Genomic DNA, 27,011 nt, shown 5'->3' on the forward strand with positions numbered 1-27,011 from the left:
TTTTTTTGTATTTGTCCGACGCACACGCCCGGTCCATGATGTGAACCTGGCCGGGGATGGGCCCGTGTTTGGATCTCCATGCGGATGTGACATTTCAGAAGAGGAGCGCGACCGCCATTTTGAGATTTACCTCAGACCCAACACATCACGGAGCACGGGAGGAGCGGGCTGAGAGCCGCACAGCTCGGGCTAACGTTGCGTGTGACCAGGCGCATTTCTCACAAGAAACCAGAGGTTAGCTGGAAATGCAACGAGGCACCGCGTTTTGTCGTTTATCGTGTTAAAAGGGGCGGTTTGGGGGGCAAAAAAAAACCAAACAAACAAAAAAAACAAAAATTGGTTTATGTCGGACCGCGGCAACTCTCGTCTCCGTGAACTTGTGAATTAACGTGAACATTAGTTGCTCTTCCGTCGTGGAAAGTGGTTTGAATGGATAGCTTGTTCCTCCGCTCTCCCCCAGACGAGGGACAATCGGAGGAGCACACGGACTGGGGATACCGCAGGCAAAGTTGTTGAATGTGTGTCTAGCAAATGAGCCTTTGTTTTCATTGTTATCACTATTCGGCTGCCGAGTGTCAGGTAGCTCAACGCGAGCTTTAAACGGGGTATTTTTTTTTTTTTTGTTCCTCCACGGTGCAAAGTCGTGCTTGCGAGTGCTCTCGTATTGCCCCACATTTCCCGGGGTAAAGCCGGATTGATTTAGCTAATTTCAGCGGGCCTCCCTCTCCGGAGCCCACTCTCCCCCCCTTCCCCCTCTCTCCCCCCCCCCCAGTCCTTCCATCCCAACCCCCGTCGTCAAGCCAAGCGACTCGCACCCACCAAAGGCGCCGAGATTGGGCGAATAGCGAGCAAATACGTCCGCGTTTCTCTACCCGCTCCCCCGCCGACCTCCCCTCCTCGCTCCCCGGCGCTGACAGCGGACAAGGCCGAGGTCGCAAACGAGCAGGCCCGGCCGCCGAGGCTCGACCTGTCCAGCCCACCTCCGCATCCCACCACACCTCACCAGCAGCAGTCCAGAACCCGGTTCCCCGCCGAGCCGACCCTGGACAAGGTCGAGGGTAACCGAGAGAGCAGGGAGCACCGCACCACCACCACCACCACCTCCACCACCACAACAACAACAGCTGCCAACATGAACCACCACCACCACACGCAGCAGCAGCAGCAACAGAAAGCCGGCGAGCAGCAGCTCAGCGAACCGGAGGACATGGAGATGGAACGTAAGTAATGGACGCGAAAAGGACGAGCAGACTTGATATGAAATGTGTGTCACGAGTCGACAGCTGCACCGACATGTTTTAATATGTGCGCTCGGTTCAGTACAGTAAACACGAAGGCCCGAAGCTAGCTGGATAGCCGGTTGCATTTTTTTTTTTTTTTTGCTGATGGTGCGTCCGTTGCAGCATACTTGTGTGGAGCTGACCTCATTTTGCGTTATAAGCACACGGGAGCTCTTTTTATTTATTTATTTATTTATTTATTATTATTATTATTAGTAGTAGTATTCCTCTTCGTGTTGCTTGCGCTATTTCATCGCTTTGCACGTAACCCGCTCAAATCCCCGCACTTGTTAAAGAGAGCAGCCATCATTCATTCCGACGGGCGGTTTGTGTTTCTAAATGAACCGTTAACTTCTCCCGTGACAAGTTATCAAAGCTGCAGTTCGACCCGAAAAAAAAACAAAACAAATAAATTAAATACATTTTTTTAAAAAAAATCAAAAAAAAAATCATCGTCGCCGATCAAGAATCCAACATGAAGACTGAAAAGGAAGAGTGACCGACCCGCGGATCGTCGGTGAAACATAAATGTTTGTAAACAGCGCGGTTGTTAAAGTCTCGCCATTAAACATGGATCCGCTGCTGCCAGGTAAATTAATCTCTCTGCTTCGGGTTGAATAGAACAGTTATCGGTGTTTATGTTCTTCCTCAAAGTTCACGAGTCCGTGAAGGAAAAAAAAAAAAGGGACAGTAGTTGTTGTTTTTATTATTATTATTATTTTTTAACTAATAACGCATCGATATGTAACGCCGATCTCTAAAAGATGGTGCGTTAGCATCGTGGACGTTCAATGCGGGCAGCCGCAGATTTCGTTTGAACGCCGGCGACAAAATCTGAAAAAAATCGGGTCCTTGCAAGTCGCAGTTTGTACATTTTGACAGGTTAATACGAAAGAGTATCTGTTTTTATTTATTTTTTATTCCCTCCCTCCTCCCCACACCCCCCCCCCTAATGTGATCATTACGCTTGTAAAAAAAAAAAACAACAAAAAAAAACGCAAGGGACATCGCTAGCGGGGCAGCTAATTGTACGCTACTCAATTAGCTCAGAGACCCGCCCGGTTACGTTCATTCGCTTGCTAGCATGCTAGTTAGCCGCCGAGCTAACGCTCACGGAGGGGGTGTGTGGCGTTCCAAAATGGCGGCTCGTATTTTGCATCGTTCGATTTTAGCTATCGGTCGTGTTTCAGGGCCTCGGACGTCCGCCTCGGTATTTTGATTTTTATTTTCGTTTCAATTGCCTCTAAATCCTCCACAACGGTACGGCCGCGCTTGACCTCGAGGCGATATCGTCCTCTCCCGGCGTTGTTTCCGAAAGCCCGTTAAAGCTCGGTTACACGGGGTCCCGGCTAAACGTGGCTAATGAAAGGGCCTACGGATGAGTCTGTGGCTAAAGGAAGCTAACGGGAACGCAGCTGCGTCAATTGTGATTCTCATGACCGCCCGTGTGAAAACGTGTTTATCCGTCCGTGTTAGAAACGAGGACAAACGTGACGACCGTACGTGCTTTTATTCTGCCGTTTGTTTAGTTTGACGTGAGGCGGTGTTTTGTGTTAAAAAAAAAAAAAAAAAAAAAAAAAAAAAAAAAACCCGTGCGGCGGCCGCTGCAGTGTTGAGGTGAGCCAGGCCCGCACAGAGGCAGCGCGGGGATTTGCTGCTTCATTGTATGGAAGACCAAAAGGCATGGAGCTCGCCATTTTTAATGATCTGTGTTTTTGTTAGTTTGATTTGAAGCGGGCGGGAGGGGGGTCCCATCCATTTAAGCATGGACCGAGCATTTTAGACACGGAACATCCGCACTACCAGCATTTTTATTAGATTATCACTGATGTCAACTTTAAACCGAGCACAGGCTCGTGGGAGCCCTCAGCTTCACTGCGTCATTTATTCCAAGCGACTTCATTATCTGCTCTCTTCCACACTGTTGCTTTTTTATTCATCAGCACACAATATAGAGATCACCCCTTTCAATTATAAAGTATAAGAATTGAAGAACCTGCCTAATTGGCATTTTTCAGACATTTATTTGAACAATTGCCTCACTATTAGCAGGTGCATTTACTGGACCCCTTCAGTTGCTGTTTCACCTTTCTTTGGCTCTCCCTCAGTGCACTGCAGCCTTACAAGGACAGTGAAAACAAGTTGACATAATAAGCCGCTCGCTTTTTCTGACTGCTCATAGCAACACACACTGCTTTTCCTTTATGGTATAAGGCTCCACAGTTTAGGTGGGCTTCAGCTACCACCTGCACTGCATATCTCAGTCATTTTATCTGGATTTAACTAGGATGCCAGGCTGCTGCTGCCACTCGGTCAGTCTAGATTTTCTGACTCTATTGGTAGAATATATTGCTGTTTTTCAAGATGCCTTTGTTATAAAGCTTTTTGTAAAAGGACAAATAAATTGTAAGATCAGCTTGGTATCATCGACAGTTTTTAAGTCAGGATTTTATTCAGTAATATTATTTGTGCTCCATATTGTTTTGGGGTGCCTTTACTCTGTCGGTCTGTGTTCTGAAAGTAGAGGAATACATCAGAGCATGTGCTGATGCACCAAATTGTATTCTAGCCTCTTAGTGCCAAGTCATTGTGACAGGATCAGCTGTGCTCTTATAACCTTGTTGATGTGGGTTAAACACACATCTGGAGTTGTTTTTCTGTTTGCTCAGCACAAAGTTGTTTCATAGATGAAAATTTAGCATGATGCTTGAAACAACTTTTATTTTCTAAATTTAGTCCACAATCTGTGGACTTTAAAAGATTAGGGAAGATTAGATTGCATTTTTGCAACTTCTCAATTGAATGAAAAGATGTGATAATGCTGGTTATGAAAGATTACTGTTGTAATGCAACCATAACACACATTCAGATGAATTACTGTGGTGGGTTTTGGACACATTTATAAATAATAAATCACTTTATCGAGATGCTTTTGATTTTCCCCTTTACATTCCACAGTTCTACTCTTTAATCCAAAATATAATCCTACATATAGCTCGGCCTGGTGCGGATCCATTTCTGTATACTTCTCAAAGGTCTCAGGATAGACTTGATACAGTGGGAGTGGGACAATAGGTCTTTACGGAGTTGACTGACAGACGCCATTACCACGGTGTAATCCACTTGGGGAAACGAGGTCAGTCTGCTGGAGGACTCCGTCAGTAACGTTACCTGGGAACACACACGCACAACTCACACTAGTGAGTCTGTAAGCTCGGAGGAAGACATGAAACAGAGTCTTGAGGGGTGGACTGACACAGCAACACGTTTAATGACATGCCTGTGTTCATGTCAATGCCGCCGGTACTCTCAAGTCTGGCTTTTGTAGCGTCATTGTCATCATCACAGGATCTAGGCAGATTTCACTCGCTCCTTGGAGTCGACTCAAAGCTCCTCCGATTCTGTCATCAGTGTGTTTGGATAGATTAGGCTGTGCATCGAGCTGTCTCATTCGGCTGGGATAATTGTTGTCCTCTGAGCGTGTGTGTTTTCTTTGAACGATGACTTGCAGCTTAATGCTGCATTGTGTCCATAATTACCCAGCCTGCTGTTGTGTTGCATGGTCTTTGTTCCGTGTGCACACAAACACACTCTCTTTTTGTTGCCCCCACTCTGTCACACACGTCAAGTGGGAAAGAAGACTTGTCATGCCATCTCCGCAGGGTTTTCCCCGGAAAGAGTAGAAAAAGGAAAGGGAAGGATCATTTCCATCATCAACCAAAAGATGGAACAGTAGCAAAAACATTGCAAGAAAACAATAGTTTAAAATGTTTTAAATTTTCTATTCACATTGTCTTGAAATCAAATAGTTTCACAGTAGTAAGAAAATAATGTCATATTATCCATCATAGGTACAACTTTTAGTTTTAAACGGTTATTGTTGTTGCTGGATGATAACAAGGTAAATATGAATTGCCATGAATAAAAAGTGAGAGCAAACCTTGTGTGAACTTTTATTAGCTCTTGAAGCTATGAGTTATTGGTCTTTATCATGTTTCACCCCACGTTTCTGAACTGCTGAAATCTGACGTCTCTACCCAGGTACCAATGCAACAACACTGCAAGTCCATACAGCCTCATCATAACGGTTTCTCTCTCTGTAGCTGGAGACACAGACGACCCTCCAAGAATCCCGGCCAACCCAGTGATCAATGGTAACGTGGCCATGGCAGATGGACACAACAATACAGAGGAAGACATGGAGGATGGTGAGCACAATGTGTACTTATACAAAACACGTTGGCATGTACAGTGAAAGAAATTTAAACTAATATCACGTTTTGGTATGTATCTTGATTTTGGGGTCATGGCTTTAATGCGTTTTTGGTACAGCAGAGAAGACAGAAATGCATGAACTAACATTCAAAAGTGTCTAATTGGCCATAACCCTTACTGTAACAGTTAAAGCACTCAAATGCTTTCACCTTGTCAATAAGAAAAACAAATAACAAAAATAAGCACAAATGTTAGCAATACTCAATCATAAGACTCTGACCTTTGTACTTGGTAATCTTAATTTAAATTAACAATGAAAGACAACAGTGAAGTTCAGCTGTAGAGTTGTAATGCTGCCTTTCTCACTTTTTGTCAACATTGAAAAAAAGTGCGAGCGCATCGGCAGAAGGAGAGTTCTGTTGTTTGGATCACACGGCGGACCGAACAGAATATTCATACTGAACTGAATGTCTCGTAAAGTACCAGGTCCTGTCAGTTAAGTTGAGGGAGGAAACCTTTTCTCACCCCTCGTGTTTTACCCCTTTCCCCTCCACAGACACCAGTTGGCGGTCAGAAGCTACTTTCCGATTTGTGGTGGAGCGCTTCAGCCGCCTGAGCGAGTCGGTGCTGAGCCCGTCCTGCTTCGTCCGGAACCTTCCCTGGAAGATAATGGTGATGCCGCGCTTCTACCCCGACCGGCCACACCAGAAGAGCGTGGGCTTCTTCCTGCAGTGTAATGCAGAGTCAGACTCCACGTATGTATCTTTGAGGGATTTGGGAGTACATGATAAAAACTGTTAGTAGCAAAAATATGCTCTCACAGAATTTGCTTCTTTAAATGACCCATTCAGGGTTTCTCCACTAGAGGGTGGATAGTTGTGCTGCGCCATGCTGCAAACAGCTGCAATCAGTTGAGCTGCGCTGGCTTGCTGCAAGTGGTTTCCCACTGCACGGAAAGAAGTAGCGGTTGCTGCTCGTGTGGCTGTGATAAACGCATTATATTTCCTCTAATGTCTTCACAATAATCACCTCCTACAGGTTTGTCAGTTGAAAGCATTTAGTGTGAAGCAGCAATGGCAGGAAATATTCATTTTATATCAGCAGTAACCTAATGCAGGTCTGAAGTGACTATTATTTTTCTCTAGTGTCCAGCACAGTTAAAGTGCTTTGGACAGCGGTAGGGACGGGACGGGACGGGATGGCTGTGGTTGGCAGACGTGCAGCTCAGCACAGCTATCCCGTGCCGTGAGGTTGCGTTGGACACGCATGCGATCACAGTTTGGCACAGTGCCACTATTGGCCAACCCGGGATAATGAAACAACCCTGTTTGTGTATACATTTTGAACACGCAATTTCAAAAAAAAGTTGGCCTTTTCAATTAGTTCATGTTGAAATTCATTTTCTAGCTGCATCATCCCGCTTGTCATACAGCGACGCATCCCCCAACCGTGATGCTGCACCATGGGGGCACTTGTGCATTTCTGTTGGGTGTCTTGATTACATCATCGTCGTATGGTGGGAAGAAAACCCAACTTTGTTCAAATCAGACCTTCTTCCAGTATGTTTTAGTCTCCCCACATGCCTTCTGGCAAACAGTGGCCCAGATCTCAGATGTTAGCTTTTCCAACGGTCTCTTTCTCTGCTGTGACAAGTGAGACACAAGTGCTTTAGTTATCTTAACCATGACGCCCTGTCCTCCTTTGCCACGAGCCCCTCGCTGTCTTCTCTGACTGGTGTCCTTTACAAATGGACACCTGACAGGCTGTTCGTTGGAGGTTCTTTTGTTTGAATGGTTGACATTACTGTACTCAATTCAGTAAAACTTTTCCTTCCTCTGACTGGTATTTCACAGTAACTTTGTCCAATTGTTTCAGAAGCTTTTGGATCCTTCATTACACATGGCAGTTGTCATAGCGCGATTACACACGGGCAATCTCCAGCCAGTTAATGATGCACTTATAAAGATACTTGGCTGCTCTGTTGATGATTTCGGTGTTATGTTAAATGGTGTGCAGACTTGTGCAGTCAGTTATTTTGTGTGTCTGAATTAATTTTTTTTACTTTGCATCAATTTGAGGCAACATTTGTTCCTTTGGTTTCATTAATGACAGTGATCCTGATGACCTGATCTTCTAGTGAAGTAAAAGTGCCTTTTTAATACCTCAGAGATATTTTGGTCAATAAGAAACCTCAACCAAGAAAAATTAAATGAAAAAAAGGAAGTAAAATGAGCTTTTGAGGCTTCACCCTCTTCTTGTTCCCTTCCATTCTTTCATGTTTTTTTGGGAACAGAAGTGGAAGCGAATGTGGATCAGCTTATGTAGATCATGGTTTTATACAGGTTGTTGGTTTTGTGCTAAATTCTAGCTCCAATGAATCGTGTCGTTAACTCGCATTTGTTGTAGCCCATTCAATCTTCTCAATGTGCTAAAAGTGTTCAATCAGAATCTAGATCTGCATCAAAGTTCACATCATTAGATCTTTTACCCCCTCAAGGAAGAGCAGTTCTTCATGTGTCTGCTTTCCCAGGGGTAAGAAATCCTTCAATATTTCTAGTATTTTAAATATGGTGGTTTTGCTGTTTCAGCTCATGGTCTTGCCACGCGCAGGCCATGCTGAAGATCATCAACTACAAAGACGACGAGAAGTCGTTCAGCCGCAGGATCAGTCACCTGTTCTTCCACAAGGAGAATGATTGGGGCTTCTCCAACTTCATGTCCTGGAGTGTAAGTACAGACACTTGTCAGGAATTACTGTCGGGCTGTAAAAAAATAATAATAAAAAAAAAAAATGGGTGAACTTATCAATATCAACAGCAAAATGTTGTTTTGTGGTGGGACAAGAACCATTCAAGAAAAACTGGATTTTTTTTGTTGTTGTTGTCGAGACTGGAAGACACACGGTCAAAAACGAGTCTGTCGTGTTATATATGTTTTTATACATTTGTTGATTGTATTAATAAAACAGGGCGGGTTTGACAGGGTTGTTTTATTTTTATGCAACATAATACATTTTTGTTCACTGCCCGTTTGGACCTTTTGTACAGGTAACAACTGTTTTGATGATGTTGTGTTTCAGGATGTGACCGATCCAGAGAGGGGCTTCGTTGATGATGACAAAGTCACATTTGAAGTCTACGTCCAGGCAGATGCTCCACATGGAGTGGCGTACGTTGTCTTTTTTTTTTGTGTGTTCCTCCTCTCTGCAGTGGTCTCAGTTTTACATTTAGACGTATTTCTCTAACATGAGCTTTCTCTGTAACCAGCTGGGACTCCAAGAAACACACAGGCTACGTTGGACTAAAGAACCAGGGAGCGACCTGCTACATGAACAGCCTGTTACAGACACTCTTCTTCACCAACCAGCTACGACGGGTAACGTCTTATCTTTGCATGTTTGTCTGTCATGAGAGTTTTCTTTGTGTAAAGTGTTGGTTTTCCTTGTTGGCTGAATGCATTGGCTTTAGATGACCAGGTTTCCATGTGCTGTTCATATGTAGAGAGATGCAGAGATAACGATAATCTGATATAGGTACAAATGTGAAGTAAAATATGCAACCTGCTGGTGTGGTATTCACTTCTGCAAAGGGTTGCTGCTTTTTTTCCCTTTGACTATAAATACATGCTTTGTTTTCTAATGTTGTACAACATCTGCTGCTAGTTCATCTTGTAGCATTTCTACCACAATCCTCCAGGTTCTTTAAGAACTTTTAACATACCAAGATCTCTGTTTTCTACGCTTTTCCAATAACACCTCTGAAAATGTGGGTTTTGTCATCAGAAGAACAGTTTGAATTTAGGAAATGTCCTCGCAAAATGGTGATAAACTAACTTCATTCTGAGAGCATTTTCCTCTCATAGATGTGGTGTAAATCCTCATGACTGCTCTCTTCATCCCAGGCGGTGTACATGATGCCCACAGAAGGAGATGACTCGTCCAAGAGCGTCCCCCTGGCACTGCAGAGGGTTTTCTACGAGCTGCAACACAGCGACAAACCCGTTGGCACCAAGAAACTCACCAAGTCCTTTGGGTAGTTTTGGCTTTTTTTTGTTTGTTATTGACCAAACAATATTGACCTGTCCTGTTATTGAACTGTCTTTTGTCATAAGAACGATGGAGGCTAGAATGAATAGTGAAACTAGTATCTACTGTTTTGGCTCAATGGTAGAACTGGAGCCCTCTTTCCTGTTTAGAACATTGAAGAAATGCGGGTTAAAGTGCGATATCTGCTGAATTTGAACTATTATGTCTTTTTGTATTCAACTTGATATGTCAGCTGACACTGAATCGGATTTCATAAAGTAAACAGATTTTGTGGAGTGTGGTTGTTTTACTGTGACTTGTTGGATGTTACCTGTGAGTGTGGCGATGTGGTTTGCGGCTGTGATCTCCGCTGCCATTATTGCTGCAAGATTTTAATGTTTGCAAAGCCAATGCATTAAGACTGTGTAAAATGTAATTGAATCATTTTTTGCCTGATCTGTGCTGATTGTCTCTAACTGCTTCACTGTGTCTGTCTCTTTGTGTGAAGGTGGGAAACATTAGATAGCTTCATGCAACATGACGTGCAGGAGCTGTGCAGAGTGGTGAGTTTCCTCATAGACTCTTAATGAAATGTGATTGCATGCTGATTTATTACTGACACTGTGCATGTGTGTCTTCCAGCTTCTGGACAATGTGGAGAACAAAATGAAAGGCACATGTGTTGAGGGAACCATCCCCAAGCTTTTCAGAGGAAAGATGGTGGTAGGTTTTCTCTGATGTTCCTTATCCTGTCCGACTTGAATTGTTAGATATAGTAATATTTTATATATTAATCATAAAATACCACATTTAATTAATGTTCAAAAAGACATGGCTCTTTTTAGGGTGACTTATGCTGCTAATTTGTTGGAAGTAGGTTTGACACACTTCTGCTCAGTCATGTGTGCGTACTGCGTGTACATCATGCTGTACATGCTGTGAACACAGTGACATGAAGGAGGCTAACGCAGGATGTAGCCTGGAACAATGTCAGTTTAAGAATAGAAGGAGGTTAAATCAAGACGTGACCCTCTGAGAATGAATATTTCTGACTCGCCTGTTGTATCATGCAGTCTGACCCCTGTGTGTCTCTGTGTGTGCTACTGTCCAGTCATATATCCAGTGTAAGCATGTGGACTACCGGTCTGAGCGGATAGAGGACTACTATGACATCCAGCTGAGCATAAAAGGAAAGAAGAACAGTGAGTAGCAACGACGACACAATCTATCGATTTTACTCAGCAGTGAAACATTGGTGCTGTGTAAAAGTTGTACTTTTGTTTTTATATATTGGCTTAAACTAACTCCCCACACTTATTTTATTTCCCTTTTCCTGTTAGTTATCGACGTTTAAGTGTTAAATAAAAGAACTTACTGCAAAGCATCAGTATTTAGACCTCTAGTTGGATGTGTTTGTTATCAGTATTGGTGTTTTCTTGACCTCATCTATGTTCCCTGCTTGTTTCCAGTCTTTGAGTCATTCAAAGATTATGTTGCAACTGAACAGTTAGATGGAGACAATAAATACGACGCAGGAGAGCACGGCCTTCAGGTGAGATGTCGTCATTATTTATGTTTGATATTTATTTTAGTTTGCTTAGATTTAGTGCTTATGTTTTAATTTTGTTGCTATATTGTAATTGGTATTAAAGCTAATGTAAACTTAATATTTGTTGCTCAATCTTCCTCATCTGATACAGCAGGACTCAATGTAAATCTGAAAATGGAGAACACTTTTCACTGATAGTCGTGAAGAGATTTGGTGTGTCCAAATAACCCGGTGGAAAAGATGGAAAAGCTTTCGATCCTCATTTTATTTAATGCCTTTATTCCAATATTTTGTCCAAGCTACATGGATTATAAAATAAGATCCTGATGCTTGTTACCTGCCTCCTGTTAACATTGAAGAAAAGGAGGTGCAATAGAGAAATATGTGGCTACAGTGAAATTTAAGCTTTAAAAATTGCATCAACAATCTGGTTGAAATGAGTGGCTTAAAGCAAAAAGCATTCTTGGTTGGAGAATGAATGTCAGCGGGATGTCCTGACCAGATGCCTGATGTGTTTATGTTTGCACTGTAGGAAGCAGAAAAGGGAGTCAAGTTCCTTACCTTCCCTCCAATCCTTCATCTGCAGCTGATGAGATTCATGTATGACCCACAAACTGACCAAAACATTAAGATCAATGACAGGTAAAGCAAACGCACCAGACCTCACCCTCCCACTGTCTACACACATTCATTCTTTATTTCATTTATTACTTTACAACCCAAACACTGCCCCGTCAAAAGGAGATTCTTCCCCGTCACACAATGCGTCAGTGGCTGGTGCCTGGATGTAAACTCAGAGAAGGTCTGGTCCATATTACCACAGCCTGCAGGAGCAATAAACTTCCAGAAAAATGTCACTTGAGCCGTCACTCTGTGAACAGCATGCCCTGATCTGCTGCTCTGAGACGGGGAGACAGGAAGTCACTGAGATTGTTCCCGTTAGGAACCTGTCGTTCTGTGCAATGCTTTGTGGGAGCTAATAGTGTTTTAACAATCCAGCAGAATAACGTGACGCTTTCAAAAGACACGCACGCACACGCACACACACAGAGCCATCTAGAAAAGATAATTTCCCTGCATCTCAGTGGGCTCTGAGTCATCCTCATGATGCTGCCACAGGCACCTGGCCCCCTCAGGGTTTTGTATGGATGTGGAATGGCAGTTGAACTTGAATCATACTTGAGCTTAAACTGGCTTTCAATCCTATTTATTTTTAAACATCATTTTGTGGTCTTTATTTCTGCATTCCGTTCCTGTATTATCTGCTGTCATCTCTCCATCTTCTCACATGTCCCCCACAAATCTCCCTTTTACTCCATCCACCCATCCATCCTCACTGCTTCTCCTTCTCCTCCTCTCTAGGTTTGAGTTTCCAGATCAGTTACCTCTGGATGAGTTCCTTCAGAAGCCAGACTCCAAGGACCCGGCCAACTACATCCTCCATGCCGTGCTGGTGCACAGCGGGGACAACCATGGCGGTCACTATGTCGTCTATCTCAATCCAAAAGGAGACGGCAAAGTGAGTGTCAAGGAACCAATAGTGAGAACAATTTTTTTATGCACCTTTCACCAAAATTTTGTGTTTGTGGGGTTTGGCAGGATTGATTCATACATTTAAGGGGTTTTGTACACTATTAGATAGAATTATAAAAAAAAACACAACAAGTTTGTATTTTGGATGAAGTAAAGCCTTGCATGAACACCGTCTTCATTAGCAGTCATTTGAGATGGGGGACTTCTGCACTGGACTGACTACTATAGACAACAAACATCACAATGTACTTAAATCATTACCTTTAATAGAATTGGTTATAGTTGTATAGTATATTTGATTATAAGGCTTTTTACCCACACAAAATGAAATGCTTAACTATTTATAGAGATGTTATGACGCTCTTAAAGATAACAACCAAAATCATGGCTCTTCAGAAAGTATCAGCTTTTGGAAATATCTAACTACAGCTGCATAAATCAAGATTCAAGTTACAAAATAGATACCTGCCAGTTCTTTAGTCACAAGATGTTCCAAAAATATACAAAGACGTTAAAAACCCAGTGGCGCTACCCACTCAGTTTCACAGAATAGACGCTTCATAGTTGACAAGATTCCTGAGAGACAGGCAGGGGACCACCTAATGTCAAAAGAAAGGATGTTTCAAAACCAGTGTTTCGTTAGCTATGAATTAGGATGAATAAACGGATGTGGCACTGACACAAGTCCAGTGTGAGTCCAGAAGTGTTATGTCAGAAAAGCGACTCCCACTCATCTCCGCTGCTCCAAATGACATGATTCTGTTTGTACACTAGCACCGAGTGCTCTTACATGTTAGGAGTCTTACTTACCGGAGTACTTTGAACTCGACGGGGTCGTGTTGTCTCAAATTGCACACGGCCGTACTGCACTTACCAGAAATGACTGTAGCGCTTGAATGCATCACCTGCCAACGTATCTGCCGGCTTTAATTATTTGACTCAGAAATGGCCGTGTGTTTGTGCCCTCTGTTTCACACACACACAATAAATGCACTCAAAATAGTGAATGTGAGGACGTAAGTACGCCATTTGGAACACGGCGCTAAAACTCCTCCTCTCAAATGCACACATTAATGCATGTTTTGTTTATTTTGTAGACGGTTCAGCTGGTTGATCACTCCTGTGCTCGTAATCTGTTTGTGAAGGGGACAATAGGTTTATTATAACAAGAAGTAATCAGGGCAGGTTTTCCTAGAATTTTAGCTTCATTCATTTGCAATTGGGGTTGATTGAAAATATTTGAAGAAGTTGAAACGGTTATCTTAAGTGCTTTCTGGTTTTCTCTTTTTCTTCCCTCTCCATTCTTGGTGAGCCATCCCTCTATTCTCCCATCTGCTCCTCTCTCTGGCTCCCTCATCTCTGCCTCTGACCCCACCACCACCTTCCCTCTGACCCCACCACCACCACCACCACCTTCCCTCTGACCCCACCACCACCTTCCCTCTTCCACGTATCCTTCCGTCTCCCTCTGCAGTGGTGTAAGTTCGATGATGACGTAGTGTCACGGTGCACCAAGGAGGAGGCCATAGAACACAACTACGGTGGACATGATGACGACCTCTCAGTCCGCCACTGCACCAACGCTTACATGTTGGTGTACATCCGTGAGTCCAAGCTGAGTAAGTAACATACTTCCTCCTTCTCGCTCTCTCCCCAATATAAAAGTACAAATAGACATTGTATTCGACATATATAAGGGAGGTCGGAACATTTCATTCCTCTTTAATATCTTAATGACAGTATTAAGCATAAATGTTACACTCTCTTTGGCATATGGTTCTCATTTGTACCGCTTGGTGTATCCCAGGTGAGGTGCTCCAGCCAATGACTGACGTGGACATCCCCCAGCAGCTGGTGGAGCGTCTGCAGGAGGAGAAGAGGGTGGAGGCACAGAAGAGGAAGGAGCGCCAAGAGGCTCACCTCTACATGCAGGTCCAGGTAGGGAAGCACTTTTAACCTTTTTAATAGAATTGGGATTCATGTGTTGCCTTGAATACAAATATTTGGATTTATAATCTATCATGGTGAATATTTTTCTCAAAATATTTCACATAAGCAGCATCAACATTAAGAGGAAGCCTCGCAAAGTATGTTGTTTTAGTTGTGTTTTTAAATATGAAACGCCAGAGTGAACTGTTGTTTTGCCAGACGTAGAACAACATATAAGCAGCTGGCAGATCCGTAGGAGTCTTCACCCAGGTTTGTCTCAGTGTGGCTGAGATGGAGAAGAGCAGCGAGTGATTGGGAGGACACGACTTGTTCATAGACGTTTTCTGCACTGACTTTATTACTGGGTCAAAGAAGTCAGCATGGAGGCTAATTTCTCTCATTACTGTGCTGCGAAGAGATAAGAGTATAATTTAAATATTAGAATGAGATTATGTGAAACCCCAATGCCATATTTCCTGTAAGCCACCAGCAATAGTGAACTGGTTAGTTGTAGCCGACACTTTGGACAGTTGGTGCAGATGAAGCTTTATATTCTCTCTTTCTGTGTTTTGGTTCTTTGTCCAGTTTAACTGTGACTCACTAAGCTTGCTCATCTTCCTCCTCTGGACAGATGGTGACAGAGGACCAGTTCTGCGGTCATCAGGGCAACGACATGTACGACGAGGAGAAAGTGAAGTACACGGTTTTCAAGGTCCTGAAGAGCTCCACGCTGCAGGAGTTTGTCCAGAACCTCTCCCAGACCATGGTGAGAGACTCAAGACTGTGTAGATGTCGTGTTACCACAGCGGGCACCAGACTAATTCAGCTGTAGTGTCGGTACACTGATTCATGTTTGCTGCTTAAAACTGTTGAAAAGTAAACAGAATATAGGTTCAACATGTCAACATTAGGCAAGACTTGATTTATGCTGAAGGAAACTGTCTTCACACAGAGTCACACCTCTATCTGAAAGAGAAGGCTTGCTGTCTTTCCTGTTTGCCTGCCACATGTAGTCAACAAACACACATTCCCTCTAATTCTCCCTCCCTCTCACTGATTAACAACGAGGGGAGAAGTGTATACTATGGCAGCTTGGCAATTGGGAAATAAATACAATAGTTTGAAAGTCTTAAACACTCTTGCTTGGTTTGTTTTTATCATCATGGTTCTGCTTTTTGTGGCTTTTAATCACAAACTGAAGCTGAGATTTTTAATTTTTTTTTAAACTGTAAGAAACTCACTTATTGATGTGCTGCAGGGTTTCCCACAGGACCAGATGAGGCTGTGGCCCATGCAGGCCCGTAGCAACGGAACCAAGCGACCCGCCATGCTCGACTACGAGGCTGAGTGCAACAAGTCGGTAGGTGTTTGTGTTTCAGGGTGTTGATGTCTTACTCTGACATGCTGTTATCGTGTGTCCAGGACAGGTTCTGTTCAATTTAAGTGATCTCAAACAGGATGAAGCTGAAATGTGAGAGCTGGCAGTTTTGTCTCGTGACACTTGGTGATGTAAAGGACTTAAAATGCAACACAAAGCTTCAGAAATGCAGAAACGGAATGCATGTCCATTTAGCATTTTCAATCTATTTAAGATGCAATCCAAAATGTTTTTTTACTGTAAGCAGAAATGAAATTGCCTACATTGAAATATTTAATAAAGTTGCCACTGCAACAAAACAATAATGTAAAGATAAATGCAGCAACAGGAGCAGGATTGTTTCTAGAAGGGAGTCCTCCCTACGAGGACTCGTGCATTTATCTCCTCATAATGCATCAGCCATCGGAAAAATGGTCCACAAGTAATCCGTCAATTCAGTGTCACTTATAATTGTTGGCACCGTCCCTTAACGTATTTGTGTTTGTGCTCATGAATACATACATAACAACTCTCGGAAAATGGCTGTGTTTTAACACCAACTCAGAGATGTTAGTATCAGTGGAAAACTTTTTTTTAATTATTTATTTATTTATTTATTTTATTAAAAGCTTGTGCATGTTTGTGTTTCAGATGATCGACTTAAGTGACAACGAGAACCCCTGGACAATATTTCTGGAGACCGTGGATCCGGAGATGGCAGCCAGCGGGGCCACGTTACCCAAGTTTGACAAAGACCGTAAGTTGTGAACGTCATTCCTCGTCCAGTTTGATGTCAGTCTCAGCAGTGGTTTTTGTTACTTTACTTCTTAAACAGTATTTTATGTAGAAAACTTGTTTTTAAGGTGTCAAAGTCTCTGAATCTAGTTAGTTAGTTGCTTTTAGTTTGTGTTGGCAAAGGCATAGTGCTACGTGAAATAGAAGAAAATGCTGCTTTACAGGTTATGATGACTGGTTTTTTCCCCAAAGTGTGAAGAGTCAGACCAATTAATATAATGTAATAGTTGTTTTAAGTTGTGATTTAAGTTGTCATAGCCCCACAAAATGGACTTTTTAGTGTATTTAGTATTATATTTTTTAACAATACTTGTGTTAATTTAGGCTGTTTTCCAGACATGCTGTCCTCCCCTCTCTTTGTCAGACCAAGTTAGTTTTCTTCTCTTCACCAAGCTGCCACTTCTTTAAGATACCTGCTGTATCTTTAGTGATTTTCTTTCAATCTTTTTATAGATGATGTCATGTTGTTCTTGAAGATGTATGACCCCAAAACCAGAAGCTTAAATTATTGTGGACATATCTACACACCTATATCCTGCAAAATAAGTAAGTGACGGATACTCTCATGTCTGTTTTAGGCCTAACACCCTGTAAGTAGACGAACGTGTGTTTAAACAGGATAAACTTCATCAGTAAAAATGCTTCGAATGTAAAGATTAATCGGGATGTCTCTGTTGTTCTTTTCTCCCCGAAACCAGGAGACCTGCTGCCAGTCATGTGTGAGCGAGCAGGGTTTCAGCAGGAAACTAGCCTTATCCTCTATGAGGTGATCTATTTATGCGGCACTCGTCTTTGTCCTCACGTGCTCCTTCACACACACTCAGTCTGAAGCTCTTCTATCTGGCACACGGCCGTCGTCTGTCAAACTCTCTCGTGCACACGTTCACACTGTCACATGCAGCATCTCTCTTTCTCCTCACACCTCAGTGTTTACTCGTCCTTCACCGAATGCTCTCGTTCAATTAGCAGACATGTTTGACTACATTCCTCTTGATGCTTTGTGTGTCACAGGAAGTAAAGCCCAATCTAACAGAGCGGATACAGGACTATGATGTCTCTCTGGACAAGGCCCTGGACGAGCTCATGGACGGGGACATCATTGTCTTCCAGAAGTAGGTTTTTCTTTGTGTATTCCACTCTTTGGATCAGAAAGTGTGAGGTCTATTGTTTAGGTGCTGTATGTTTCTGTTTGGAGTGAAAGGAAGACATACTCATTTATAGCAGCCTTAGGTGATGTTTCCAATGGTAACAGCTGCTCTGATGTTTTCCTTGTATCTTCTGTGGTTTGTAAATGAAATGCATTTCATAGAAGAGGACACTTCTCATGAGATGACAGCAATCTCTGTTTGAGCTATTTATACCCGTTATACTGACCGGCCATCTTAAATGTCCTTAATATAACATACTATCAGGAACATAACATGCCTTTATACGATTTCAGTTTATCACAGAATCCATTGATATATTTTGTTCTGTTTGGGGGGTTGTTGGCGGAAGATCATGTGCTCAGTTCAGTTAAAGAACAATTAGCTTTGAATATTTTCTGTGCCACTCGGATGCTTCATACCTGCTGCTTAATTTGTCTCCCAACCTACTTCTGTCCTGCTCTCTGTCCTTCACCTGTCCTTTCTTCATCGTACCACCTGTCCTTCCTTTTGCCTTTGTCACATCTACCTCTACTCTTCCTTCACATTGTCTTCTTCTGCCCTCTCCTGTCAACACTGCACATTCTCTAACTCAAGTTATATTTCCTACCTTCCTCCAACCGCGCAGGGACGACCCAGAGAATGACAGCAGTGAGCTGCCGACAGCCAAGGACTATTTCCGGGATCTCTACCACCGGGTGGATGTCATTTTCTGTGACAAGACCATCCACAACGACCCCGGCTTCGTGGTCACGCTCTCCAACCGCATGAACTATTTTCAGGTACGATCAGTTGAGGCCCTTTCAATGAATATTTGAAGTTTAAGGAAAGAAAACAAAAAGGAATCATTTCATGTGTTTGCACCAGCCCAGGTGAAAGGAAAGCATTAGCGTATTGGGTTAATATTTTGGAAATTATTCTTTCGTTTTAATTTATGTGAACTGATCTTAAACCCTGACAGTAAAATGTCCAGAGAGTTGTTGCTCAAAGAAATTGGGATATTTGGCGCTGATGTTATATCGGAAGATAGCATCTGTAAAAAGATCCTTAAACCTCCCAAGTTCTCAGCTTCGTGCATTATAAATGTTCTATGCTTTTTGTGGCTGTTCGCATTTCAGTGACAGATGAGATGTGACAGGCCGGCCGTCGTACACCTTGTAATGTTTGTGTTGTCTGTCTGTCAGGTGGCCAAGACAGTAGCGCAGAGGTTGAACACAGATCCCATGCTGCTGCAGTTCTTCAAGTCACAGGGGTAGGAGGCTTGTCTCATCCACACACACGCGCGTACACACACACACACACACACACACGCACACGTGAACGCTGTGTGAATGTAGTAATACTAATAATGCAAATATTAAGCATCATTTTTAGCTGTTGTTCTCACTATATGTCAAGGAAGGAAATAAATATGGGATTTATAGTCCGTTTTTAATATAAAACTGGGGTATCAGAAGCTGTAAATGAAATACAAGGAAGATGACTATCATTTATTATTTAAATAGCAGAAGAATTTTCCCTACTTTGTTGTTTCAAGGTTGAATTTTTATTTTATTTTCAAATGATTGTTGTTGTCGTCTTTCCTAACATGTAGAAATGCGGAGTGCACGTTTACGTACCGCGCTCTCGTTCTCACGACTCGTCATGTTTGCCTTTGATTTGATCACTTGCAGTTGTCAGTAGAAATGTTGCGTAACCTGTCCCCCCCCACCTGTCTTTGTTGTTTTCCTCTCACTCCTCCCTCTTGTCCCTCTCTCTCTCTCCCTCTCTCTCCCCCTCCTCTCTTCTTTGCCTCTGCGCCTCTCCAAATTTCCTTACCCTGCTGTTCACCTCCCTCTCCTCCTTTTCTCTCCTTGTCCACCTCCCTGTGTTCTCTCCTCCTCCACTTCTCCCCCCCCCCCCCTCCTTCTGTTCCGCCTCTCCTCCCATCCCTCTGTCCGCCCCTTGGTTGTCCTCCCCCCCTGCCTGGTGGTGTGGTGGCCAGGTACAGGGACGGTCCAGGGAATCCTCTCAGACACAACTATGAGGGAACACTGCGGGACCTGCTGCAATTCTTCAAGCCTCGGCAGCCCAAAAAACTCTACTACCAGCAGGTAGGAACGGGCTGCCCACTTTATTCTTGTTGAGGTTTCTACGACGGGTTGAATAAAACAGCTGCTGTCGGCCAAGAAGGGAACATGTTTCAAGCAGGTCCTGTTTCTTAATTTGTTTTGTTTTTTACTCTTTGTTGTTGCTTAGCTTTATTTCATTCAGTTGTTTTTATTGTAGCATTCAATTGTTTTTCTCTTTGGATCAGTTCATTCTTCTCTGAGATATTTGATAAAATGCTAGAATGACATCTGATATAAAAAAAAAACGAATAATCATCATAACTACAACAGCTCTCTGCCTTCCTGAAAGTTTAGCAGACAAATGGTTGCAGTCTTTGTCTGCAGTAAACCATACCTGACATGGACAGACTGTATTTAGTTTGTCAAACGCTGACGTGGTAGATGTTCCTGAATCATCTAGTGCCTGGCAAACTGCTCATAGTAATGTGGCTCAGTCTGATCCCAGATAAGCTAATCAAACGTAAGCTAGCTTACAGCTATCAGTTAAGGTCAGAAAAAGACAAACGTCCAGAAAAGTTACTGGTTTTTTTTCTTTAATCATAATGTGATTTTCTGAATACAACAGTTCAACCTCAGTGATAGTTTAAGCAACTGTTTGTAGCTCTACTTATAAATGCAAATTCAGAAGATTTCCCCTCTGTTAAAAATGCTTTTTGTTTTGTGTGATTTAGGTTGAATTATGAGATATGTATTTTGAGGACATATTTAATGTGACCAATGACGACGTCTGCAGAGCCAAAAGCTTTCAAAGCTATTCTTATTTTGCTCTCTCTTTCGTGTGTCCTCAGTTAAAGATGAAGATAACAGACTTTGAGAACAGGAGGAGTTTTAAGTCCATATGGCTCAACAGCCAGTTCAGAGAGGAGGTAACACACACACACACACACACACACACACACACACACACACACACACACACACACACACACACACACACACACACACACACACACACACACGCTTTGAGCATGCCGCTCTCACACAAAATGGAATATTTCACAAGTGTCCACATACTCAGTGAGATGTTTGTGTGATTTGAGCCGACACATGAACTGTGTGTGTTTGTTGCAGGAGATCACCCTCTACCCCGACAAGCATGGCTGCGTGCGGGACCTTTTGGAAGAATGTAAAAAGGTAGTGGAGCTGTCTGAAAAAGGCTCCGAGAAGCTCAGGTATCTATCCTCCCAGTGTGCGTGACCGAAATATGACTGAAATACCTGTCGAAGCATTAGATTAAGCAGCGCAACGTTGTCAGCTAGTTTCAGTCTCCATCCAGTGGTGGTTGAACTTAAAGCAAACAGACATCATGGCAGACCAAAGAGGATGTTGGTGGAAGAAGCTATTTCTGGTGTTGTTGCACGTGCCTGGTGTTTGGATGTCAGCACAGTTGTCAATTCACCAGTTCAGACATTACCTAAACATCTCAGTGATGTTTGCAAGACAGCAACTCGGACGTTGGAACCGGTTGAATGTGCTTTTGTGTCAGTTGCTCTTCAGGTATGTTGGCTGGCGTCCCAGGTGTTCGTCGCTTTGTGCCTGGGAGGTTTTTTGTTATGGTAATTTAGGTGACTAGTTGTTTGTCTGTTAGCGTCCTATGTGTTCTGGACATAAGTTTACAGTGTTCCTCAAAATGATACCAAAAGCACTGCGGAGGTGAGCTGTCCAATCAGAGTGGTGAGAAAGAAGTCGTATTTGACATCTGCAGGGTTGCGCACCGTAGATTTGTCCCCCAGGGTGGGAGGGGAAACACCGAGTGTCACATTAACATTCGTAGGCGTCGGAGGGGAAACGCTCTGTCTCACACGTTGGTTCTCCAACATGATGATGAGCCCACTCGCATCAACTCAGGATTAACAAATAGTAGTTTAGTTTCATTTAATTTAATATTCTTTGATTTTATTATATGTATATTGTGCAATTTTTATATTTAATATTTTTTACTCTGTTGTTTTATTGCTTTTCCTGTATGGATAATGCTGCTGTGGTGAAAAAAGTTTCCCCTTGTGGGATTAATAAAGTATCTATCTATCCAACAAATGCCATCCGACTTCTGAAGTCCTCACCACGGACACATCCAATGAGAAGCACATCTTTAGTTTCATCTTGGAGATGCTTCCCTCTGCTGACTGTGCGTGACTGTTGTCGACTGATGGTCTGGAAGCTCATCGTCAATTATGTTTTGAATCAGAACTTTGTGACGGCTGCAGTCGTCGTCGTTGCAGGTTTCTGCTGTTTGCACAGTGACGGTTTTACCTGTTCTTCTTCTCCTCATGTTGTTTAATGCCGATTGGAATACAACTTTTAGGTGGATTACTGCCACCTTCTGGCAGGAGTAACACATTACACTCTAACACCAGTGATAACGATCTCTGTTACTTACTGGATTTGACTCCCAGTGACTTCTCTCTGTTCCCCAAAAATTTGACGCCAAATTTGACGTGCGTTCTCTGCTCAGGTTTCACGTCCACGTTCAAATGGCAATTGAGTACGTAGCAGTGGTCGATCCTTGAGTCACAAAGGTTCCCCCGGCTCCGTGCACGTCACCGTGCTGCGCTCTTGCCTGCAGGTGCCGTCTCTGAACGTTTTGATCATCTCTTGTATTTGAAGTCACTCCCTCCATGTAGTTTTTCACTGAACTCCATCCAGAGTTCAGCTCACGCTTTGAACTGGAAAGATGAGAACCTTTTCCTTCATTGTCCTCCTCGGCGTATCTGGGGTCAGGACCAGTTCAGAGAATGCAGTCTGGTCGGTCTGAATTCAGGAACCATCTTGTTATTTTACAGTTAATCTAACTTTAATCATGTACAAAATGCAATATGCCTGTTTGAAAGGGCTTCTTTTTTCTTTTTCTTTTTCAATTTGATAATTTGACTGGATGCTGACAGCTCCAGCATTTCACCTGCTCTCAGGGACTCAGATCTCAGGCAAGCAAAAGCGCTGGATTTTGTTTTTTGTTGGCCTCCGATTATTATTTTTGTTGTTTAAGTCTTATGTTATCTCTGGTGTATTTTATGCTCTGAAAATGAGTGTTTTAAAATGTGCTGACGTATGAATCCTTCCTCTCTGTGTCCCTCTGCAGGCTGTTAGAGATAGTAAGCTATAAAATCATTGGGGTTCATCAGGAGGACGAGCTGCTAGAATGTTTAAATCCTCCTGCCAGCCGCACCTTCAGAATAGAGGTAAGTGTTTTCGGGAGATGTTCCCCGTGTGACTGTTTTCAGTGTCTCCTTCCTTTCGAGTTTATTTTACCTCCTTCAGTCACGTCTCTACTGACACTGTTGTGTTTGTTGAGATGGTCCAAATCTGTCGACACAACCAGCCACCTCGGCGGTAATACTCCTGCTGTTATATGTAGGAATATTAATGCCGTAAGATATTCTGGCTCACTTGTTCCAGATTAAACGCCGAGCTGAAGCCCTGACCTCCTCTGGCTGGAGAACGTTAGTGTGCTTTGGTCCATCTCGCCTCTCTCACTTGTCTCATCCGCTTCCGTCATTCAGGAGATTCCTTTGGACCAGGTGGACTTGGACAAGGACAGCGAAATGCTAATCCCCGTCGCTCACTTCCACAAGGAAGTCTTTGGCACCTTTGGGATCCCGTTCTTGCTCAAGATCAGACAGGTGTGTGTTTATATGTTTGTAAACAGTCTAGTTCACGTGACGCATTCGTCTGGTTGTTGACTTCCTTCCTTCCTCCTCGTCAGGGTGAGTCATTTCGGGAGGTGATGAGGAGGATCCAGACCATGCTGGACATCCAGGAGAAAGAATTTGAGAAGGTACGTCCCACTTTGCTTACTGTTAGTGGAGATATGGCTCCAAAATAATACCACAATATTTCTGCGATAAATATATTATTGACAAAATAATCAAATATGTCTGATTTTTAAGAACATAGAATTGCAAAAAAAATAATGTGCAGCATTTATCTGAGCAGTAATTCATCGTGAACATTAGTTTACCTTCAGATATTCAGTAAAAACAAACCAAACACGATCTCAGTTTCTCAGTTTGTAAACAACAGTCGCTGCTTTTAGCCACACGAGATGTTCTCGTGTACAACGAATGAAATCATTACGTCAGCGAGTCTTAATGTTGCCATTAATACAAGGACTTGTTTTATAATAATATTACCGGTCTCGTCCTGATCATTAAAACTTTCAGTGGTATACACAGCTCGTCTTCTACGTTAACTGTTAAGTGTTCGTGTGTTTCTCAGTTCAAGTTTGCGATTGTGATGATGGGCCGACATCAGTACATCACTGAAGACGAGTATGAGGTCAACCTGAAGGACTTTGAACCACAGCCAGGTATTTACTGCCTCTGCTGCTGTTCTGTTGTTCCCGACGCTCCGCTAATGGCACAAACTCCCCGAGTGTTTATGCACCAATCAGCCTTCCGTCACGGTTCGATTTCACTCCTGGGAGACGTGACTCAACTTGAATGTATTTCTGATATCGGCACACGGCGGCTCCAGCGATCCTCCACAAGTGTGATTTGGAACTTCTGAGCGCTTTGGGACTTGCTGACACTGGTCACCGCGGTAACAGTGGGCACTTCAAGTCAAATTACTGTTCAATGTTCACCGGGAACGAGTCGGCTGCCGTTCGACTACTAGCGACTTGTTCTTCTTCTCTCACCTTGTTGAATGTTGGCAGACAGCGTTCGGGCGCGTCGCCGCCACCTTCTGCCCGTAGTTACACTTTATCACCAGCCGGCGGGAAGACGGGAACATTAAGCGGGTAAAAGGAAGGATGATAGTCACATGTACTATTTGACTTTTTAATTTTCTAATAACAACTCAAATAATGGAAAATCACGACCCGTCGCTGCATCGTAGAGGTTTGAAGCCGTCGGTCACCTTCAGTTTAATGACATTCAGCTCACCACTGAACCGGCGGTCGTACCGAAAGCTTCAAACGCTTCTGCAGGAGGAAGTGCAGGAGGAAGTGCAGGAGGAAGTGCAGGAGGAAGTGCAGGAGGCTGCTCTGGTGTTCGTGAGCTCAATCCAGGAAGTCCAGTGTGAGTTAAAAATCGTTGATTTAGAATTCTTCTTAAATGGCAGAACGCGGGCATCAATGTGATCAGCAATGATTTCATCTTTAATCGCAGCAGCTGCAAGGAGAGCCGGAACGGCGTGGAACGAGGAGTCCGTTTGACCTCTGCTGCACCTCGTCTGATGGTTTACTTCCTGGTCGGCCAAACGTTGAGCTAGTTGAGCTGTTTTTTTTTTTTTTCTTCTTCCGTTTAGCTTTACTGATCCGATTTAAATGAATCGGGCGACTGCGTTTGTTCGTGCTGAAGTCCGTTTGAACGAAGCCTGACCCGGGAGTGCCTGGTTTTGCCTGTAGTTACAGAGGTCGTCAGAATCCGTGAAGCTTGACTCGTTTGATCGTTTTTAAACCGTTTGCTCAAAATGAATGTCGTGCCGACACCCGAGAGATCAGTTGATGTAAAACACCGTTTGATGTCGAAGCCTATTCTGTGCCGTTAGTGATGTCGGTCGTGTCAATGATTCCTCCGTGATGGTGTCAATCTGTCTGATGACGTGTTCGCCGTATCTCCGCCACAGGTAACATGTCCCACCCGCGCCCCTGGCTAGGGTTGGATCATTTCAACAAAGCTCCAAAGAGAGGTCGCTACACCTACCTGGAGAAAGCAATCAAGATCCACAACTAAAGCAGCCCGCCCTTCCTCTTTGTCCTCCTCATCCTCCTCATCCTGCTCCGCCTTCCTCCCTACCTACTTTAACAAACCATAACCACAGACTGTAACCAACCGTGTGTGTGTGCGAGCGAGCGAGCGAGAGAGAGAGACCGTTTGGGTGTGCGCGTGTGCTCGTATGTGTGTATTCATCACTTTTAACACCCTGCCTGGACACCTCTACACCTCTACACCTCTACAGCTCTACACCGGCACCACGTCTTCAGTCATACGGATCTTGCTGCAGCTGACGGATTTTTTTCTTCAACCACAAAATAAACTGCACCAACCACCTCCTGACTGTTTCCCCCCCTCCCCTCCCCCCCCGTTTCCCTCCACGTTTGGGGCTAATTTTTTTTTCTGGCTTCTCTACCTGTTGACTGCCTGCTTTTTGTTGCCTGTCTGGAAGTAGGAGAAAAGAAATTGGATTTTAGGATAAAAGAAGTGAAGAGGAGAGGAATTGGGACACAGTATAAATATAAGTATATATATATATACATAAATATATATATATGAACTTCTAGACTTAGCTTTTTTCCCCCCTCTCCCACCTCACTCACCAGCTTGTTTTCCTTCAGATTTTTTGGGGGGTTGTTTTTAAATAAAGAGTTGTTTAATGAGGCGTCATGCTGCTGTGTGCAGAGTTTTGATGGAAGGATGTTTGCGAGGAGTACCTGACAGAAAAATGGCAAAGAGGCCACTTGAGCTGGCATCATCCTCCCCGAGGCTCTGTAGTTGCCCTGATGAGGTTCTTATTGATTTCTGTTCCCATCCTATAGTGCAACAAAAAACAGTATTTCCAAGTTTACACAGTTCTTTCTCACTTAGTTTGGTTGGAGGAAGTTAAATTTTTTTTTTTTTTGTCTCTCTTCTGCAGATCTTGTATAATGAAATGGAAAAAAAAAAAAATCTGCAAAACGGCATCTGTTTAAAAATAAATGGGGAAAAATCAGGAGGTTTGTCTGTATTTCATCTTGAACGTTGACACTTAATGTCAAGAGGTTTCTCAGGACCGGCAGATGTACATTTCAGGTGCGAGTTGCTGCACTACTTTCAAGGACACACACACACACACACAAACACACATTCATACACACAAACATGACATCCTCGACTTTCTCTCTTTTTTTTAATATTCTTTTCTTTTTCGGAGGGGCTGTGTTCATTTTTCTCAAGTCATTCCTCCTCTAAACACAAACACTCACCGCACGCACACAGCTTCTCTTCTCTTGGTTGACACTGTCGCCCCCCGGTGGTTGGGAGCAGTAACTGCGCTGTGCTTGGTAGGGAGCTGCAGACACTTAGAGCCCCACAGGTTTGAGGATTGTGTAGAGACAAAACCAGCATTGTAAGAAACACTTAAAGCCCTATGAA

The 27,011-nt window shown here is 43.4% G+C and overlaps 1 protein-coding gene across 4 annotated transcripts; it reads left to right on the plus strand.

The window, feature by feature from the left end:
• The first annotated feature begins 703 nt into the window (after window positions 1–703).
• Window positions 704–26,589, plus strand: usp7 (ubiquitin specific peptidase 7 (herpes virus-associated)). Of its 4 annotated transcripts, none has more exons than XM_069710049.1 (31): window positions 704–1,220; window positions 5,384–5,488; window positions 6,052–6,250; window positions 8,084–8,222; window positions 8,575–8,663; window positions 8,762–8,870; window positions 9,396–9,526; window positions 10,028–10,082; window positions 10,162–10,242; window positions 10,631–10,721; window positions 10,989–11,071; window positions 11,601–11,710; window positions 12,431–12,608; window positions 14,076–14,220; window positions 14,409–14,539; window positions 15,162–15,296; window positions 15,789–15,890; window positions 16,539–16,644; window positions 17,136–17,228; window positions 17,381–17,448; window positions 17,694–17,794; window positions 18,456–18,609; window positions 19,012–19,079; window positions 19,812–19,920; window positions 20,727–20,804; window positions 21,010–21,110; window positions 23,018–23,117; window positions 23,439–23,558; window positions 23,642–23,713; window positions 24,154–24,244; window positions 25,507–26,589. In XM_069710049.1, the coding sequence occupies exons 1-31, from the start codon at window positions 1,133–1,135 to the stop codon at window positions 25,611–25,613; spliced, it is 3,339 nt and encodes a 1,112-aa protein (XP_069566150.1). In that variant the 5' UTR covers window positions 704–1,132; the 3' UTR covers window positions 25,614–26,589. The 4 variants fall into 4 exon arrangements, with proteins under 4 accessions (XP_069566150.1, XP_069566147.1, XP_069566148.1 ...); XM_069710046.1 differs by having other exon boundaries at window positions 1,036–1,220; window positions 19,818–19,920; XM_069710047.1 differs by lacking the exon at window positions 704–1,220 and adding an exon at window positions 1,729–1,869.
• Window positions 26,590–27,011: the final 422 nt, after the last annotated feature.

This window comes from Brachyistius frenatus, unplaced genomic scaffold (genome assembly GCF_029030835.1).
Source record: "Brachyistius frenatus isolate BFR_SWC_R1_liver_20210118 unplaced genomic scaffold, ASM2903083v1 Contig_88, whole genome shotgun sequence".
Classification (NCBI taxonomy): Eukaryota; Metazoa; Chordata; class Actinopteri; family Embiotocidae; genus Brachyistius; species Brachyistius frenatus.

Bases quoted from the DNA above. Each gene is read 5' to 3' on its own strand.
- usp7 (XM_069710049.1), top strand. From the start codon at position 1,133: ATGAACCACCACCACCACACGCAGCAGCAGCAGCAACAGAAAGCCGGC. The intron at 11,072-11,600 runs GTGAGATGTCGT...TTTGCACTGTAG, and splicing joins CAGGAGAGCACGGCCTTCAG to GAAGCAGAAAAGGGAGTCAA. The intron at 12,609-14,075 runs GTGAGAACAATT...CTCCCTCTGCAG, and splicing joins TGAGTGTCAAGGAACCAATA to TGGTGTAAGTTCGATGATGA.